Source organism: Entelurus aequoreus, linkage group LG03 (assembly GCF_033978785.1).
Source record: "Entelurus aequoreus isolate RoL-2023_Sb linkage group LG03, RoL_Eaeq_v1.1, whole genome shotgun sequence".
NCBI lineage: Eukaryota > Metazoa > Chordata > Actinopteri > Syngnathiformes > Syngnathidae > Entelurus > Entelurus aequoreus.
In genome coordinates this window covers 89,820,304-89,840,868 of record NC_084733.1, presented here as the reverse complement: position 1 = coordinate 89,840,868, position 20,565 = coordinate 89,820,304, and the positions used below count along the sequence as shown (strand labels likewise).

General features: G+C 34.9%; 1 protein-coding gene across 2 annotated transcripts in view; it reads right to left on the bottom strand.

The window, feature by feature from the left end:
* The window catches only part of dnmt3ab (DNA (cytosine-5-)-methyltransferase 3 alpha b), a 74,600-nt gene that overhangs the window by 36,311 nt on the left and 17,724 nt on the right, over positions 1 to 20,565 (bottom strand). The window contains exons 4-6 of one of the 2 annotated variants that reach the window (XM_062043150.1): positions 16,354 to 16,669; positions 7,282 to 7,328; positions 4,192 to 4,338 (exon numbers count right to left, since the gene is read on the bottom strand). In XM_062043150.1, coding sequence (XP_061899134.1) covers positions 4,192 to 4,338; positions 7,282 to 7,328; positions 16,354 to 16,669 — 510 coding nt within the window. Of the gene's footprint in view, positions 1 to 1,365; positions 1,471 to 4,191; positions 4,339 to 7,281; positions 7,329 to 16,353; positions 16,670 to 20,565 lie in introns of those variants that run through there. The other variant, XM_062043151.1, reaches the window with a different exon arrangement.

Genomic DNA, 20,565 nt, shown 5'->3' with positions numbered 1-20,565 from the left:
ATGTAGCTCAAATAACTATGCTAGTGTTGCTAACCAAGCATGATGTTCAATTGTAATGTTGGCATGTAGCTCACATCGCTATGTTAGTGTGCTAACCCAGCATGATGTTAAAATGTAATGTTAGCATGTAGCTCACATAGCTATGCTAGTGTTGCTAACCTAGCATGATGTTAAACTGTATTGTTAGCATGTAGCTCACATAGTTATACTAGTGTTGCTAACCTAGCATGATGTTAAAATGTAATGTTAGCATGTAGCTCACATAGTTATGCTAGTGTTGCTAACCCAGCATGATGTTAAAATGTAATGTTAGCATGTAGCTCACATAGCTATGCTAGTGTTGCTAACCCAGCATGATGTTCAATTGTAATGTTAGCATGTCGCTCACATCGCTATGCTAGTGTTGCTAACCCAGCATGATGTTCAATTGTAATGTTAGCATGTCGCTCACATCGCTATGCTAGTGTTGCTAACCCAGCATGATGTTCAATTGTAATGTTAGCATGTCGCTCACATCGCTATGCTACGTTGCTAACCTAGCATGATGTTAAAATGTAATGTTAGCATGTAGCTCACATAGATATGCTACGTTGCTACCCTAGCATGATGTTAAAATATAATGTTAGCATGTAGCTCACATCGCTATGCTAGTGTTGCTAACTTAGCATGATGTTCAATTGTAATGTTAGCATGTCGCTCACATCGCTATGCTAGTGTTGCTAACCCAGCATGATGTTCAATTGTAATGTTAACATGTAACTCACATCGCTATGCTAGTGTTGCTAACCTAGCATGATGTTAAAATGTAATGTTAACATGTAACTCACATCGCTATGCTAGTGTTGCTAACCCAGCATGATATTAAAATACAACAATAGCATGTAGCTCACAACGCTACGCTAGTGTTGCTAACATTTTACCGCTCTAACATGTGCTCAATTGAAGCGTTGGTATGTAAAGTATGTCCACGTATTTAAAGCTTTTGGCACTGATTTAAATCCCTTTTTTTTTTTAAAAGTCAGACTCATTTAACGATTAATCGAGTCACAAGTCATCTACTTCCTGTCCCTTACATGAAATACGGTTGCCAAGAGGATAAGTACCATATTTGGTCGCTAAGGTGCTGGCGTACAACAGGAAACACTTTAAGCGCGTATCAAAGCCACAGCGGAAAAAACTTTCTCAAACGCCTCCTCACATGCTCACATTGCCTCCACCCACCCCCACCCCCACCTTCAAGCTGCAGATGGTGCACAAGAAGGTTTTGTAGAAAGAGCTGCAGTCAGCATATTTCCCCCCAACCTTCTTGCTAAAATGCTACGTTGCTAAGTGGACGTGCAAAACCAACACATGCGGCACACATACCCAAACACGCCACGAGCCTCATGATCCAGTTGTGGAGGGGAGGGCGGATTTTTTTTTTTTTTTTTTTTTTTTTTTTTTTTAAACAACGCTCCCCCCCTTGCACCCCCTCAAGAAAAAAAAAAACATTTCTTTGTCTGGGAATTCGGGGGTCAGGTGGTCGCTGAGCACATTCCTGGTTGGCTGCAGGCCTCTCCAGCAGAGCCTGGGCAGGCAGCCAGGAGGCCTTCAGCACACTCCCTTTCCATGGGGGGAGGAGGGGGCTTGGGGGGAGGGGGCTCCGGTGTTTAAAAAAAATAAAAAATTAAATACATTTGAGTGAGAGAGATGTTTCCAGGAGAAAGTGCAAGATAATCCCACAGCAGGAAAAAGTGCAGCTAAAAAATATCATTGCCTTCCTCAAAAAAACAAAAAAAAAAAGTTTTGCAAATAAAAAAAACTATTTTCTGCAAATAAAAAAAAAGATTTGCCGGTAAAAGAAATGTTGTTTCTGGGAAAGAAAAGATTCGCAAGTTAAAAAAAAAAATAAATAAATTCTGCAAATAAAATAAAAGTTTCGCAAGTAAAATCAATTTTTTTGTTGCAAATTAAAAAATGATTCGCAAGTTAAAAAAACAACTATTTCCTGCAAATAAAAAAACATTTTTTGCCAGTAAAAAACTTTTTTTTTTGCAAATTAAAAAAAAACATTCGCAAGTTAAAAAAACCCTAACGTTTTTCTGCAAATTAAAAAATTATTCGCAAGTTTAAAAAAAAAATGAAAAAAAATCTGCAAATAAAATAAACGTTTCGCAAGTAAAATCTGATTTTTTTTTGCTAATTAAAAAAACGTTAAAAAAGTTTTAAAAAAACAACGTTTTTCTGCAAATCAAAAAATGATTCGCAAGTAAAATCATTTTTTCAGTTGCAAATTAAAAAACGATTCGCAAGCTCAAAAAAAAAAAAAGTTTTCTGCAAATTAAAAAATGATTCGCAAGTTAAAAAAAAAAGAAAAAAAAAATTGCAAATAAAATAAACGTTTCGCAAGTAAAATCTTTTTTTTTTTTGCAAATTAAAAAATGATTCGCAAGTTAAAAAAAAAAAGTTTTTCTGCAAATTAAAAATGAATCGCAAGTTAAAAAAAAAATAAAAAAAATTTGCAAATAAAATAAACGTATCGCAAGTAAAATCAATTTTTTTTTGGCAAATTAAAAAAACGATTCGCCAGTAAAAAAAAACAAAAATTTTCTGCAAATAAATAAACATTTTTGGCCAGTAAAAAATCTTTTTTTTTTTTGCAAATTACAAAAAACAATTTGCAAGTAAAAAATTTTTTTTTCTGCAAATTAAAAAAAAAGATTCGCAAGTAAAAAAAACCAAAATGTTTTTCTGCAAATAAAAAAATGATTTGCAAGTAAAAACAAAAGAAAACAATTCTGCAAATAAAATAAACGTTTAGCAAGTCAAATCAATTTGTTTTTGCAAATTAAAAAACAATTCGCAAGTAAAAAAATATAATTACCTGCAAATAAAAAAACATTTTTTGCCAGTAAAAAATATTTCTTTTTGCAAATTAAAAAAAACAACTTGCAAGTAAAAAAATTTTTTTTCTGCAAATTAAAAAAACGATTCGCAAGTAAAAAAAACAAAACGTTTTTCTGCAAATAAAAAAATGATTCGCAAGTGAAAAAAATAAAATAAATTCTGCAAATAAAAAAAACGTTTTGCAAGTGAAATTATTTTTTTTGTAGCAAATTAAAAAACTATTCGCAAGTAAAAAAAATAAAAATATTTCTTGCAAATAAAAAACATTTTTTGCCTGTAAAAAGTTGTTTTTTTTGCAAATAAAAAAAAAAAATTTGCAAGTAGATACTTTTTTTTCTGCAAAATAAAAAAACGATTCGCAGGTAAAAGAAACAAAAAACGTTTTTCTGCAAATAAAAAAATGAATCGCAAGTAAAAAAAAGAAAACAAATTCTACAAATAAAAAAAAGGTTTTGCAAGTAAAATAAATTTTTTGTTGTAAAAGACGATTTGCAAGTAAAAGAAAACTTTTTTTTTACAAATTATAAAAACAATTTGCAAGAAAAAATAAACATTTTCTGCAAATAAAAAAGTATGTATTGCCAGTAAAAACAATTTTTTATGCTAATAAAAAATTTTTTTTGCAATTACATTTTTTTTTTGTTCTGTAAAAGAAAAAAACGATTCGCAGGTAAAAGAAAAGAAAATAAAATTCTGCAAATAATTTTTTTTCGCAAGTAAGAAAAAATGAAAACAATTCTGCAAAAAAAAAAACGTTTCGCAAGTAAAATTTATTTTTTGTTGCAAATTAAAAAAACGATTCGCAAGTAAAAAAACAAAAATTCTGTAAATGAAAAAAACGATTTGCAAGTAAAAAGAAAAATTTTCTGCAAATAAAAAAAAACGATTTGCCGGTAAAAAGAAAAAAATTCTGCAAATAAAAAATAACGATTTGTAAGTAAAAATCAAACAACTCTCTGCAAATAAGAAAAGATTCGCAAGTTTCCAAAAAATATATTTTCTGAAAATGAAAAAAAGATTTGCAAGTAAAATAAAACATTTTTTGCAAATTAAAAAAAACATTTGAAAGAAATAAAGAAAAAATTCTGCAAAAACCCCCAAAAAACAGCAACAATTGTCAGCACAAAAGCCAGAAAGCTGTTCGAGTGCTATCGTCATGTTGTATCAGATGATGTCATATCAGATGATGTCATATCAGATGATGCATCAAGTACCACCTCCCAAAATAAAATGGCAGCTGAGCTTCACGCCTGACCTTCTGTGGCCCCGCCCCCTTGGCGGCCGGAGGAGAGCAGTGGTACTCACCTCCATCTTCCACTTGGCCAGCCACTCCTCTCTGGTCCGCTTGCTAATGTAATAAGGGTCGCCAGCCTGGAAGGTAACTCTGGGCACGGGCCTCTGGCGAAGGCTGACTTCCCAGGCCACGCCCCCTCGCAGCCTCTCACCACCTCCCTGTTCAAGGCGTTCACAACAACAACACAAATTAGCTTCTCGCTTTTTTTGTTAGCTTTCTCTTTCAAACACAGCGTCGCCCTAGCAACCGTCTCCTTCTCCTGTATCTTCCATCATCATCATCACTTTCCTTCATCACGCCAACACCTCGCCATGGCGTCCATTTTTCATCTTTTCAGCTTCAGGAGCGTGAAAACATAGTCGTGTGTTCATCTTCACTTACAATCTTTGTTTCCACTCAAACATAACGAATCTGAAGCTTCATATAACTCAACTCTTCAACTGGCGACCCATCCCGCCCAATAATCATCACACGCCCGCTGATGACATCACCTCTTATTCACGTCACGCCCGTTGATGACGTCACGCCCGTCATTGACGTCACGCCGGTAGATGACAACACGCCCGTTATTGACATCACCCCCATTGATGACATCACGCCCGTTGATGACATCACCCCCGTTGATGACATCACGCCCGTTGATGACGTCACGCCCGTTGATGACGTCATTCCCGTTATTGATGTCACCCCCGTTCATGACATCATACCCATTATTGACGTCACGCTCGTTGATGACGTCATGCCCGTTGATGACGTCATGCCCGTTGATGACGTCACCCTCGTTCATGACGTCATGCCTTTTATTGACGTCACGCCCGTTATTGACGTCAAGCCCGTTATTGATGTCACGCCCGTTGATGACATCACCCTTCTTGATGACGTCACACCTGTTATTGACGTCACACTCGTTGATTGACGTCATGCCCGTCAATGACGTCACACCCACTGATGACGTCATGCCCGTTATTGATGTCACCCCCGTTCATGACATCATACCTATTATTGACGTCACGCCCGTTGATGACGTTACGCCCGTTCATGACGTCACGCCCGTTATTGACGTCACACCCGTTATTGACGTCACGGCCGTTGTTGACGTCACACCCGTTGTTGACGTCACACCTGTTGATGACGTCATGCCCGTCACTGACGTCAAACCCGTTGATGACATCACACCTGTTGATGACGTCAGCCCTGTTGATGACGTCACACCCGTTGATGACATCACCCCCGTTCATGACATCATACCTATTATTGACGTCACGCCCGTTGATGACGTCACCCCCGTTCATGACGTCACGCCCGTTATTGACGCCACGCCCGTTGATGACGTCACGCCCGTTATTGACGTCACACCCGTTATTGACGTCACGCCCGTTATTGATGTCACGCCCGTTGATGACATCACCCTTCTTGATGACGTCACACCCGTTATTGACGTCACACCCGTTGATGACGTCATCCCCGTTATTGACGTCAAACCCGTTGATGACATCACACCTGTTGATGACGTCACCCCCGTTGATGACGTCACACTTGTTGATGCCATCACCCTCGTTGATGACGTCATGCCCGTCATTAACGTCACGCCCGTTATTGACGTCACACCCGTTATTGACGTCACACCTGTTGATGACGTCACGCCCGTTGTTGACGTCACGCCCGTTATTGACGTCACGCCCGTTATTGACGTCACGCCCGTTATTGATGTCACGCCCGTTGATGACATCACCCTTCTTGATGACGTCACACCCGTTATTGACGTCACACCCGTTGATGACGTCATCCCCGTTATTGACGTCAAACCTGTTGATGACATCACACCTGTTGATGACGTCACCCCCGTTGATGACGTCACACCCGTTGATGACATCACCCTCATTGATGACGTCATGCCCGTCATTAACGTCACGCCCGTTATTGATGTCACGCCCGTTGATGACATCACCCTTCTTGATGACGTCACACCCGTTATTGACGTCATCCCCGTTATTGACGTCAAACCCGTCGATGACATCACACCTGTTGATGACGTCACCCCCGTTGATGACGCCACACCCGTTGATGACGTCACCCCCGTTGATGACATCGCCCTCGTTGATGACGTCATGCCCGTCATTAACGTCACGCCCGTTATTGATGTCACGCCCATTGATGACATCATCTTTCTTGATGACGTCACACCCGTTATTGACGTCACCCCCGTTGATTGACGTCACGCCCGCCACTGACGTCACACCCACTGATGACGTCATCCCCGTTATTGACGTCAAACCCGTCGATGACATCACACCTGTTGATGACGTCACCCCCGTTGATGACGCCACACCCGTTGATGACGTCACACCCGTCATTAACGTCACGCCCGTTGATGACGTCATGCCCGTCCGTTGTTGACATCACACCCATTGATGACATCATCACCCCCGTTGATGACGTCACGCCCGTTATTGATGTCGCCCCCGTTGATGACATCATGCCCGTTGATGACGTCACACCCGTTATTGATGTCACCCCCGTTGATGACATCATGCCCGTTGATGACATCACAGCCACTAAGCACATTGCGCCCGTTATTGACATAATGTTTAATGTAGAACCATAAAAGACAGCTCCTGTCATATAGAGGATCTTTGACTCGTGTTTTTTTTAATGGAACCATAAAAGACAACTCCTGTCAAATCAAGGATCTTGGACCTGTGTTTTTTTAATGGCACCTTATAAACAGTTCCTGTCTTACAAAGAATCTTTGACTCATGTTTGTTTTAATGGAACCACATAAGACAGCTCCTGTCATATAGAGGATCTTTGACTCGTATTTTTTAATTGAATCTTAAAAACAGTTCCTGTCATATAGACGATCTTTGACTTGTGTTTTTTTTAATGGAATCTTAAAAATAGTTCCGTTCATATAGAGGATCTTTGACTCGTTTTTCTTTTTAATGGAATCTTAAAAACAGCTCCTGTCATATAGAGGATCTTTTACAATCCGGACGAGACTGTTTTCGCTTGGATGGCAAACGTAAGAAGAAGTGAGAGAGTCCGGGACTTGTCCCATGGAGAGGACGAGCAGGAAAGAGGAAGTCCTCACGCTGACTTACCTCCATTTTCATCTCTTCACTCTCGTCCTCGTCTGTGTGCTCCACATCTGGGGAGGAAACGTTCATTTTAGTTTGGGAAAACTCATACTAGGTTTGTACATGCAGAGCTTTTCTTCCTGTCACTCACACACACACACCAGTGACCTGGACACACCTGACGGTTGTCTTCTGCAATAGTTTAATACTTATAAAATATGCTGACAGTTATTATTTCACTGATTATTATTATTATTTTTTTTTTTTACTTTTTCAATATTATTTCAAGTAAAAAAAAAACTGTAGGGTTCCAGTTCTGCTGCAAAAAATATTGGGAGTGATTTCTTAGAGGCGTAATATTGATGATTATACATGCAACCAGCAGGTGGTGCTACTAGATTTTAAAAACTGACCAATCACAGCCTCTGCCAGGATTTCTGGGCGGCGCACGTAGGCCAAGGCAGGGGGGGAGGGGCCAAGACGGCAAGCTACGTGAGGCGAGAATATAATATAATTAAACAGCCAATCAGGTAACAGTATCAACTATCACGTTTGGTTGCGCCGGCTTGTTGCGTCGCAGTTGATTCTCTGCATGGAGTGAAAAGAGAGTAGTGAAAATGAAGAAATTGTGCAGACAAGAGGAAAAGTCACCTCAACGGTGTGGTATTTTTTGGGGGGGGGGGGTATTTCCAAAGGGACCGTAGTCAGACCAATGTGGTCTGTGAATTAACACCTTAGTTGTGCTCACCCTTTAGAGCACAGCTGTTACTTCCTGGCTCTAAACCTGCAGAAAATAGTTCTTCTCAGGTTTCTCTATGTTTACATTCTCACTCTATTTTGTTTCACCTTATTAAGCATTTCTTACAAATTATCAGCCCTGATTATGTTTACATTCTCACACTATTTTGTTTCACCTTATTAAGCATTTCTTACTAATTATCAGCCCTGATTATGTTTACATCCTCACACTATTTTGTTTCACCTTATTAAGCATTTCTTACTAATTATCAGCCCTGATTATGTTTACATTCTCACACTATTTTGTTTCACCTTATTAAGCATTTCCTACTAATTATCAGCCCTGATTATGTTTACATTCTCACTCTACTTTGTTTCACCTTATTAAGCATTTCTTACTAATTATCAGCCCTGATTATGTTTACATTCTCACACTATTTTGTTTCACCTTATTAAGCATTTCTTACTAATTATCAGCCCTGATTATGTTTACATTCTCACACTATTTTGTTTCACCTTATTAAGCATTTCCTACTAATTATCAGCCCTGATTAGGTTTACATTCTCACACTATTTTGTTTCACCTTATTAAGCATTTCTTACTAATTATCAGCCCTGATTATGTTTACATTCTCACACTATTTTGTTTCACCTTATTAAGCATTTCTTACTAATTATCAGCCCTGATTATGTTTACATTCTCACACTATTTTGTTTCACCTTATTAAGTATTTCCTACTAATTATCAGCCCTGATTATGTTTACATTCTCACACTATTTTGTTTCACCTTATTAAGCATTTCTTACTAATCACAGCCCTGATTATGTTTACATTCTCACACTATTTTGTTTCACCTTATTAAGTATTTCCTACTAATTATCAGCCCTGATTATGTTTACATTCTCACACTATTTTGTTTCACCTTATTAAGCATTTCTTACAAATATCAGCCCTGATTATGTTTACATTCTCACACTATTTTGTTTCACCTTATTAAGCATTTCTTACTAATTATCAGCCCTGATTATGTTTACATTCTCACACTATTTTGTTTCACCTTATTAAGCATTTCCTACTAATTATCAGCCCTGATTATGTTTACATTCTCACACTATTTTGTTCCACCTTATTAAGCTTTTTTTTTTTTTACTAATTATCAGCCCTGATTATGTTTACATTGTCACTCTATTTTGTTTCACCTTATTAAGCATTTCCTACTAATTATCAGCCCTGATTATGTTTACATTCTCACACTATTTTGTTCGACCTTATTAAGCATTTCTTACTAATTATCAGCCCTGATTATGTTTACATTCTCACACTATTTTGTTTCACCTTATTAAGCATTTCTTACTAATTATCAGCCCTGATTATGTTTACATTCTCAAACTATTTTGTTCCACCTTATTAAGCTTTTTTTTTTTCCTACTAATTATCAGCCCTGATTATGTTTACATTCTCACACTATTTTGTTTCACCTTATTAAGCATTTCTTACTAATCACAGCCCTGATTATGTTTACATTCTCACACTATTTTGTTTCACCTTATTAAGTATTTCCTACTAATTATCAGCCCTGATTATGTTTACATTCTCACACTATTTTGTTTCACCTTATTAAGCATTTCCTACTAATTATCAGCCCTGATTATGTTTACATTCTCACACTATTTTGTTTCACCTTATTAAGCATTTCTTACAAATATCAGCCCTGATTATGTTTACATTCTCACACTATTTTGTTTCACCTTATTAAGCATTTCTTACTAATTATCAGCCCTGATTATGTTTACATTCTCACACTATTTTGTTTCACCTTATTAAGCATTTCCTACTAATTATCAGCCCTGATTATGTTTACATTCTCACACTATTTTGTTCCACCTTATTAAGCTTTTTTTTTTTTTTACTAATTATCAGCCCTGATTATGTTTACATTCTCACACTATTTTGTTTCACCTTATTAAGCATTTCTTACTAATTATCAGCCCTGATTATGTTTACATTCTCAAACTATTTTGTTCCACCTTATTAAGCTTTTTTTTTTTTTTACTAATTATCAGCCCTGATTATGTTAAAATTCTCACTCTATTTTGTTTCACCTTGTTAAGCTTTTTTTTTTAACTAATAATCAGCCCTGATTATGTTTACAATCTCACACTATTTTGTTCCACCTTATTAAGCTTTTTTTTTTAACTAATTATCAGCCCTGATTATGTTTACATTCTCACTCTATTTTGTTTCACCTTATTAAGCATTTCTTACAAATTATCAGCCCTGATTATGTTTACATTCTCACACTATTTTGTTTCACCTTATTAAGTATTTCTTACTAATCACAGCCTTGATTATGTTTACATTCTCACACTATTTTGTTTCACCTTATTAAGCATTTCTTACTAATTATCAGCCCTGATTATGTTTACATTCTCACACTATTTTGTTCCACCTTATTAAGCTTTTTTTTTAAACTAATTTTCAGCCCTGATTGTTTACATTCTCACACTATTTTGTTCCACCTTATTAAGCTTTTTTTTTTTTTTTACTAATTATCAGCCCTGATTATGTTTACATTCTCACACTATTTTGTTTCACCTTATTAAGCATTTCTTACTAATTATCAGCCCTGATTTTGTTTACATTCTCACACTATTTTGTTTCACCTTATTAAGCATTTCTTACTAATTATCAGCCCTGATTATGTTTACATTCTCACACTATTTTGTTCCACCTTATTAAGCTTTTTTTTTTTTTTTACTAATTATCAGCCCTGATTATGTTAAAATTCTCACACTATTTTGTTTCACCTTATTAAGCATTTCCTACTAATTATCAGCCCTGATTATGTTTACATTCTCACACTATTTTGTTTCACCTTATTAAGCATTTCTTACTAATTATCAGCCCTGATTATGTTTACATTCTCACACTATTTTGTTTCACCTTATTAAGCATTTCTTACTAATTATCAGCCCTGATTATGTTTACATTCTCACACTATTTTGTTTCACCTTATTAAGCATTTCTTACTAATTATCAGCCCTGATTTTGTTTACATTCTCACACTATTTTGTTTCACCTTATTAAGCATTTCTTACTAATTATCAGCCCTGATTATGTTTACATTCTCACACTATTTTGTTCCACCTTATTAAGCTTTTTTTTAAAAACTAATTATCAGCCCTGATTATGTTAAAATTCTCACACTATTTTGTTTCACCTTATTAAGCATTTCCTACTAATTATCAGCCCTGATTATGTTTACATTCTCACACTATTTTGTTTCACCTTATTAAGCATTTCTTACTAATTATCAGCCCTGATTATGTTTACATTCTCACACTATTTTGTTTCACCTTATTAAGCATTTCTTACTAATTATCAGCCCTGATTATGTTTACATTCTCACACTATTTTGTTTCACCTTATTAAGCATTTCCTACTAATTATCAGCCCTGATTATGTTTACATTCTCACACTATTTTGTTCCACCTTATCAAGCTTTTTTTTTTACTAATTATCAGCCCTGATTATGTTTACATTCTCACACTATTTTGTTTCACCTTATTAAGCATTTCTTACTAATTATCAGCCCTGATTATGTTTATATTCTCACACTATTTTGTTCCACCTTATTAAGCTTTTTTTTTTAAACTAATTATCAGCCCTGATTATGTTAAAATTCTCACTCTATTTTGTTTCACCTTGTTAAGCTTTTTTTTTTTTTTTACTAATTATCAGCCCTGATTATGTTTACAATCTCACACTATTTTGTTCCACCTTATTAAGCTTTTTTTTAAACTAATTATCAGCCCTGATTATGTTTACATTCTCACTCTATTTTGTTTCACCTTATTAAGCATTTCTTACAAATTATCAGCCCTGATTATGTTTACATTCTCACACTATTTTGTTTCACCTTATTAAGCATTTCTTACTAATCACAGCCTTGATTATGTTTACATTCTCACACTATTTTGTTTAACCTTATTAAGCATTTCTTACTAATTATCAGCCCTGATTATGTTTACATTCTCACACTATTTTGTTCCACCTTATTAAGCTTTTTTTTAAACTAATTATCAGCCCTGATTGTTTACATTCTCACACTATTTTGTTCCACCTTATTAAGCTTTTTTTTTTTTTTTACTAATTATCAGCCCTGATTATGTTTACATTCTCACACTATATTGTTTCACCTTATTAAGCATTTCCTACTAATTATCAGCCCTGATTATGTTAAAATTCTCACACTATTTTGTTTCACCTTATTAAGCATTTCTTACTAATTATCAGCCCTGATTATGTTTACATTCTCACACTATTTTGTTTCACCTTATTAAGCATTTCCTACTAATTATCAGCCCTGATTATGTTTACATTCTCACTTTATTTTGTTTCACCTTATTAAGCATTTCTTACTAATTATCAGCCCTGATTATGTTTACATTCTCACACTATTTTGTTCCACCTTATTAAGCTTTTTTTTAAACTAATTATCAGCCCTGATTGTTTACATTCTCACACTATTTTGTTCCACCTTATTAAGCTTTTTTTTTTTTTTTTTTACTAATTATCAGCCCTGATTATGTTTACATTCTCACACTATATTGTTTCACCTTATTAAGCATTTCCTACTAATTATCAGCCCTGATTATGTTAAAATTCTCACACTATATTGTTTCACCTTATTAAGCATTTCCTACAAATTATCAGCCCTGATTATGTTTACATTCTCACTCTATTTTGTTCCACCTTATTAAGCATTTCTTACTAATTATCAGCCCTGATTATGTTTACATTCTCACACTATTTTGTTTCACCTTATTAAGCATTTCCTATTAATTATCAGCCCTGATTATGTTTACATTCTCACACTATTTTGTTTCACCTTATTAAGCTTTTCCTACTAATTATCAGCCCTGATTATGTTTACATTCTCACACTATTTTGTTTCACCTTATTAAGCATTTCTTACTAATTATCAGCCCTGATTATGTTTACATTCTCACACCATTTTGTTCCACCTTATTAGGCATTTTTTTACTAATTATCAGCCCTGATTATGTTTACATTCTCACACTATTTTGTTTCACCTTATTAAGCATTTCTTACTAATTATCAGCCCAGATTATGTTTACATTCTCACACTATTTTGTTCCACCTTATTAAGCTTTTTTTTTTTTTACTAATTATCAGCCCTGATTATGTTTACATTCTCACTCTATTTTGTTTCACCTTATTAAGCATTTCCTACTAATTATCAGCCCTGATTATGTTTACATTCTCACACTATTTTGTTCGACCTTATTAAGCATTTCTTACTAATTTTTAGCCCTGATTATGTTTACATTCTCACACTATTTTGTTTCACCTTATTAAGCATTTCTTACTAATTATCAGCCCAGATTATGTTTACATTCTCACACTATTTTGTTCCACCTTATTAAGCTTTTTTTTTTTTACTAATTATCAGCCCTGATTATGTTTACATTCTCACTCTATTTTGTTTCACCTTATTAAGCATTTCCTACTAATTATCAGCCCTGATTATGTTTACATTCTCACACTATATTGTTTCACCTTATTAAGCATTTCCTACTAATTATCAGCCCTGATTATGTTAAAATTCTCACACTATTTTGTTTCACCTTATTAAGCATTTCTTACTAATTATCAGCCCTGATTATGTTTACATTCTCACACTATTTTGTTTCACCTTATTAAGCATTTCCTACTAATTATCAGCCCTGATTATGTTTACATTCTCACTTTATTTTGTTTCACCTTATTAAGCATTTCTTACTAATTATCAGCCCTGATTATGTTTACATTCTCACACTATTTTGTTCCACCTTATTAAGCTTTTTTTTAAACTAATTATCAGCCCTGATTGTTTACATTCTCACACTATTTTGTTCCACCTTATTAAGCTTTTTTTTTTTTTTTTTTACTAATTATCAGCCCTGATTATGTTTACATTCTCACACTATATTGTTTCACCTTATTAAGCATTTCCTACTAATTATCAGCCCTGATTATGTTAAAATTCTCACACTATATTGTTTCACCTTATTAAGCATTTCCTACAAATTATCAGCCCTGATTATGTTTACATTCTCACTCTATTTTGTTCCACCTTATTAAGCATTTCTTACTAATTATCAGCCCTGATTATGTTTACATTCTCACACTATTTTGTTTCACCTTATTAAGCATTTCCTATTAATTATCAGCCCTGATTATGTTTACATTCTCACACTATTTTGTTTCACCTTATTAAGCTTTTCCTACTAATTATCAGCCCTGATTATGTTTACATTCTCACACTATTTTGTTTCACCTTATTAAGCATTTCTTACTAATTATCAGCCCTGATTATGTTTACATTCTCACACCATTTTGTTCCACCTTATTAGGCATTTTTTTACTAATTATCAGCCCTGATTATGTTTACATTCTCACACTATTTTGTTTCACCTTATTAAGCATTTCTTACTAATTATCAGCCCAGATTATGTTTACATTCTCACACTATTTTGTTCCACCTTTTTAAGCTTTTTTTTTTTTTTACTAATTATCAGCCCTGATTATGTTTACATTCTCACTCTATTTTGTTTCACCTTATTAAGCATTTCCTACTAATTATCAGCCCTGATTATGTTTACATTCTCACACTATTTTGTTCGACCTTATTAAGCATTTCTTACTAATTTTTAGCCCTGATTATGTTTACATTCTCACACTATTTTGTTTCACCTTATTAAGCATTTCTTACTAATTATCAGCCCAGATTATGTTTACATTCTCACACTATTTTGTTCCACCTTATTAAGCTTTTTTTTTTTTTACTAATTATCAGCCCTGATTATGTTTACATTGTCACTCTATTTTGTTTCACCTTATTAAGCATTTCCTACTAATTATCAGCCCTGATTATGTTTACATTCTCACACTATTTTGTTCGACCTTATTAAGCATTTCTTACTAATTATCAGCCCTGATTATGTTTACATTGTCACTCTATTTTGTTTCACCTTATTAAGCATTTCCTACTAATTATCAGCCCTGATTATGTTTACATTCTCACACTATTTTGTTCGACCTTATTAAGCATTTCTGACTAATTATCAGCCCTGATTATGTTTACATTCTCACACCATTTTGTTCCACCTTATTAGGCATTTTTTTACTAATTATCAGCCCTGATTATGTTTACATTCTCACACTATTTTGTTTCACCTTATTAAGCATTTCTTACTAATTATCAGCCCAGATTATGTTTACATTCTCACACTATTTTGTTCCACCTTTTTAAGCTTTTTTTTTTTTTTACTAATTATCAGCCCTGATTATGTTTACATTCTCACTCTATTTTGTTTCACCTTATTAAGCATTTCCTACTAATTATCAGCCCTGATTATGTTTACATTCTCACACTATTTTGTTCGACCTTATTAAGCATTTCTTACTAATTTTTAGCCCTGATTATGTTTACATTCTCACACTATTTTGTTTCACCTTATTAAGCATTTCTTACTAATTATCAGCCCAGATTATGTTTACATTCTCACACTATTTTGTTCCACCTTATTAAGCTTTTTTTTTTTTTACTAATTATCAGCCCTGATTATGTTTACATTGTCACTCTATTTTGTTTCACCTTATTAAGCATTTCCTACTAATTATCAGCCCTGATTATGTTTACATTCTCACACTATTTTGTTCGACCTTATTAAGCATTTCTTACTAATTATCAGCCCTGATTATGTTTACATTGTCACTCTATTTTGTTTCACCTTATTAAGCATTTCCTACTAATTATCAGCCCTGATTATGTTTACATTCTCACACTATTTTGTTCGACCTTATTAAGCATTTCTGACTAATTATCAGCCCTGATTATGTTTACATTCTCACACTATATTGTTTCACCTTATTAAGCATTTCTTACAAATTATCAGCCCTGGTTATGTTTACATTCTCACTCTATTTTGTTTCACCTTATTAAGCATTTCTTACTAATTATCAGCCCTGATTATGTTTACATTCTCACACTATTTTGTTTCACCTTATTAAGCATTTCTTACTAATTATCAGCCCTGATTATGTTTACATTCTCACACTATTTTGTTTCACCTTATTAAGCATTTCTTACAAATTATCAGCCCTGGTTATGTTTACATTCTCACTCTATTTTGTTTCACCTTATTAAGCATTTCTTACTAATTATCAGCCCTGATTATGTTTACATTCTCACACTATTTTGTTTCACCTTATTAAGTACTTCTTACTAATTATCAGCCCTGATTATGTTAAGTATTGTCATGTTATGAGTCAAACTAACAAGTACTTACATTTAGTCGGGCGCTCCAGTTTCCGTCTCCCTCGCTTCTGGTGCGGCGTCACCCGGTTGTCCCGCTCGCCGTCCTGCCGGAGTCTGTCCCCCTGAGAGGGACTCGGGGCCCGGGTGTGGTCCTCTGCTCGGCAGGAGGAGGAAGAGGAGGATAGTGATGAAGACGACCAAGGCTCCCTGAGGACCCCGTTCTTCCCTTCCGTCCTCTCCGCCTTGGCGTCGGACGTCCCGTCTCTGTGCCCGCCCACGTCGCCGTTGTAGGACGATGGCGGTGCCAGCCTAGCGCCCTCGTTGTTGAAGGAAATGCAGCTTTCTACCTGCGGGTGGAGGCGAGACAGGTTAGCACTCTGGATGTGGATCTTCAGGGTCACACAACGTGTTACTTGAAATGTGTTAACTGTTAACTTTTTCAGCCAATTTTGCAGCCACTCACCTCAGGGTACAAGACACCTGCCAACTGTTAGCATGCTAGCATGTTCACATTAGCATGCTAACTTGTTGACACAAGTTAACTCTGGGCATGCTAAAATTTGCAGCTAATTTTGCAGCCGTTCACCTTAGTCATATAACTTGATACTTGACACATGGTAACTGTTAGCATGCTAACATTAGCATGCAAGCTGCTTCAGCTAATTTTGCAGCCGTTCACCTCAGGGTACTTGACACATGCTAATTTTTTTGGCTAATTTTGCAGCTGCACACCGTAATCATATAATTTTAATCTTGACGCATGTTAACTGTTAGCATGCTAACATTAACCTGTTAGCTGTTTCAGCAAATTTTGCAGCCGTTCACCTCAGGGTACTTGACACATGCTAACTGTTAGCATACTAACATAAAAATGCAAGCTGTTTTATCTCATTTTGCAGCCTTTCACCTCAGGGCACTTGACACATGCTAACTGTTAGCAGGCTAATTTTGCAGTCGTACACCTTAGTCATGTAACTTGATACTTGACAAATGATAACTGTTAGCATGCCAGCTGTTTCAGCTAATTTTGCAGCCGTTCACCTCAAGGTACTTGACACATGCTAACTGTTAGCATGTTAATATTTGCATGCTAATGTTTTAGCTAAATTTTTCAGCCGTTTACCTTAGTCATGTAACTTGATACTTGACAAATGATAACTGTTAGCATGCTAGCTGTTTCAGCTAATTTTGCTGATATAACTTGATACGTGACACATGCTAACTGTTAGCATGCTAACATTAACATGTTAGCTGTTTCAGCTAATTTTGCAGCCGTTCACCTTAGTCATGTAACTTGATACTTGACAAATGACACATGCTAACTGTTAGCATGCTAACATTTGCATGCAAATTTTTTTAGCTAATTTTGCAGTCGTAAACCTTAGTCATATAACTTGATACTTGACACATGCTAGCTGTTAGCAGGCTAACATTTGCATGCTAATTTTGCAGGCGTACACCTTAGTCATGTAACTTGATATTTGACAAATGATACATGCTAACTTTTAGCATGCTAACATTTGCATGCTAATTATTTTGCTAATTTTGCAGCCATACACCTTAGTCATATAACTTGATACTTGACACATGCTAACTGTTAGCATGCTAACATTAACCGGTTAGCTGTTTCAGCAAATTTTGCAGCCGTTCACCTCAGGGTGCTAGACACATGCTAACTGCTAGCATGCTAACATTTGCATGTAAATCTTTTTAGCTAATTTTGCAGTCGTACACCTTAGTCATATAACTTGATACTTGACACATGCTAACTGTTAGCATGCTAACATTTGCATGATAATTTTTTAGCTAATTTTGCAGTCGTACACCTTTGTCATGTAACTTGATATTTGACAAATAATACATGCTAACTTTTAGCATGCTAAAATTTGCATGCTAACTATTTTGCTAATTTTGCAGCCGTACACCTTAGTCATATAACTTGATACTTGACACATGCTAACTGTTAGCATGCTAACATTAACCTGTTAGCTGTTCCAGCAAATGTTGCAGCCGTTCACCTCAGTGTACAAGACACATGCTAACTGCTAGCATAATAACATTTGCATGCTAACTTTTTTAGCTAAATTTGCAGCCGTTTACCTTAGTCATATAACTTGATACTTGACAAATGACAACTGTTAGCGTGCTAGCTGTTCCAGCTAATTTTGCAGCCGTACACCATATACTCACATAACCTGGTACTTGACACATGCTAGCGTTAGCATGCTAACATTTACATGCTAACTTTTTAACTAACTTTGCAGCTGTACACTTCAGTCATATAAATTGACACTGGCTTGACACATGCTAACTCTTTTAACTAATTTTGCAGCCGTATAACTCAGAGTCATATAACTTGGTACTTAAAAAACGTGCGGTTAGCAGAAAGCTAAAAATAAATAAGTACAGAACATTAATACAAATATCCTCAATGTTTCGTAATCATTGGACAAATGCTACCAGGCAAATATATTAGCCACCACACCTTAAAAATGAGTTTTGTTTTTGTGTGAAAACAAAATAAAGTAATATAAATGTAAGTATTTATCTTTTATTGCCAATTTTATGCCAACCACAGGCCCAATTGCAACAAGTATTTCCTCATTTCTCAGTCTCCGCCCACACGGTGCGTTCACGCTCACAGACCATGGGAAAAATGAGCATCCTAACACACTAACATACACATTCTTCAATATTAAATATACATTTTAAGAGAATAATATTTAAAAAATGATGTGTATCGGGTGTTTTGATTAAATAGAAAATTTCAAAAAAAGCGGGGGTTTTTTTCCAGAAAAAAAAAGGAATATTTAGAAAATTTGGCGGGAATTTCAGTAGAATCTAGTCATTATTTCATAAGAAGATAGTAAAAAAACAACAACTATTATTTAATATTCTAAAAAATACATGTTATTTTATGAGAATAAAGTCAGCTCAATGTTTTTTTGTTGTTGTAAATATACATTTTTGTTTTTGCGATAAAGTCAAATTATTTTGAAGGAAAAACCTAATTTTGCCCTTTTTTCTTTTTTTTTAACGCAAACATGTCAAGAATGTTAGTTGCTTGGAAACACACACACATTTCAGTGTGTGTTTGTGTGTGTGTGTGTGTGTGTGTGTGTGTGTGTGTGTGTGTGTGTGTGTGTGTGTGTGTGTGTGTGTGTGTGTGTGTGTGTGTGTGTGTGTGTAAAAATAGAAAGATTTAGTGGGTCAATGCGGGCGGAAAGTGGGACATGTCTTGTGAGATTTTGTCTGTGGAAACACTTTGCTGGAAGACAAAATGCTACATGCTAACATTACAGTTTAACATCATCATGCTAGGTTAGCAACATTAGCATAGCTATGTGAGCTAGATGCTAACATTACAGTTTAACATCCTGCTAGGTTAGCATATCTACTGCATTGTTGTTTGTGATATAAAGTGACAGAAAGAGCTTGAAACAAAGGCGCTAGCTCGATGCTAATTTACATTGGCTATCCCATATACATGCTACTGATTAGCATTAGCCATTTTACATGGCGATTTCAACACCTTCAGATTTGTGCAGGAGAAGTACAACTGGGATGCATTTTAAAATGTGTGTAAAAAGTACAACACTTACAGTATGAACACTTTGTTGGTTGCAACAAAAGACGAGACATAGTGGCTAATCGATAACTTCCTGACTACGGCAACACACACAGGACAAACTGAGATGAATGCTGTGTAAGAAGTTGTAGTGCGTTAAATCAAAAGTGAAAGGTGTCAAGATTTTACACCACTTATTTGGAACTTTGGAAAACAAACTTACAAGGTAAAAGTTGATTTTCAAGACAAAAAAGATTTTCAAGGGAAAAAAAAGATTTTCAAGGTAAAAGTTGATTTTCAAGACAAAAAATTATTTTCAATGTAAAAGTTGATTTTCAAGGTAAAAGTTGATTTTCAAGGTAAAAGTAGATTTTCAAGACAAAAAATTATTTTCAAAGGGAAAAAAAATTATTTTCAAGGTAAAAGTTGATTTTCAAGATAAAAGTTGATTTTCAAGACAAAAAATGATTTTCAAAGTAAAAGTTGATTTACAAGATAAAAAATATTTTCAAGACAAAAATGATTTACAAGGGAAAAAAAGATTTTCAAGGTAAAAGTAGATTTTCAAGACAAAAAATTATTTTCAAGGGGCGAAAAAATTATTTTCAAGGGAAAAAAATTATTTTTAAGGTAAAAGTTGATTTTCAAGGTAAAAGTTGATTTTCAAGACAAAAA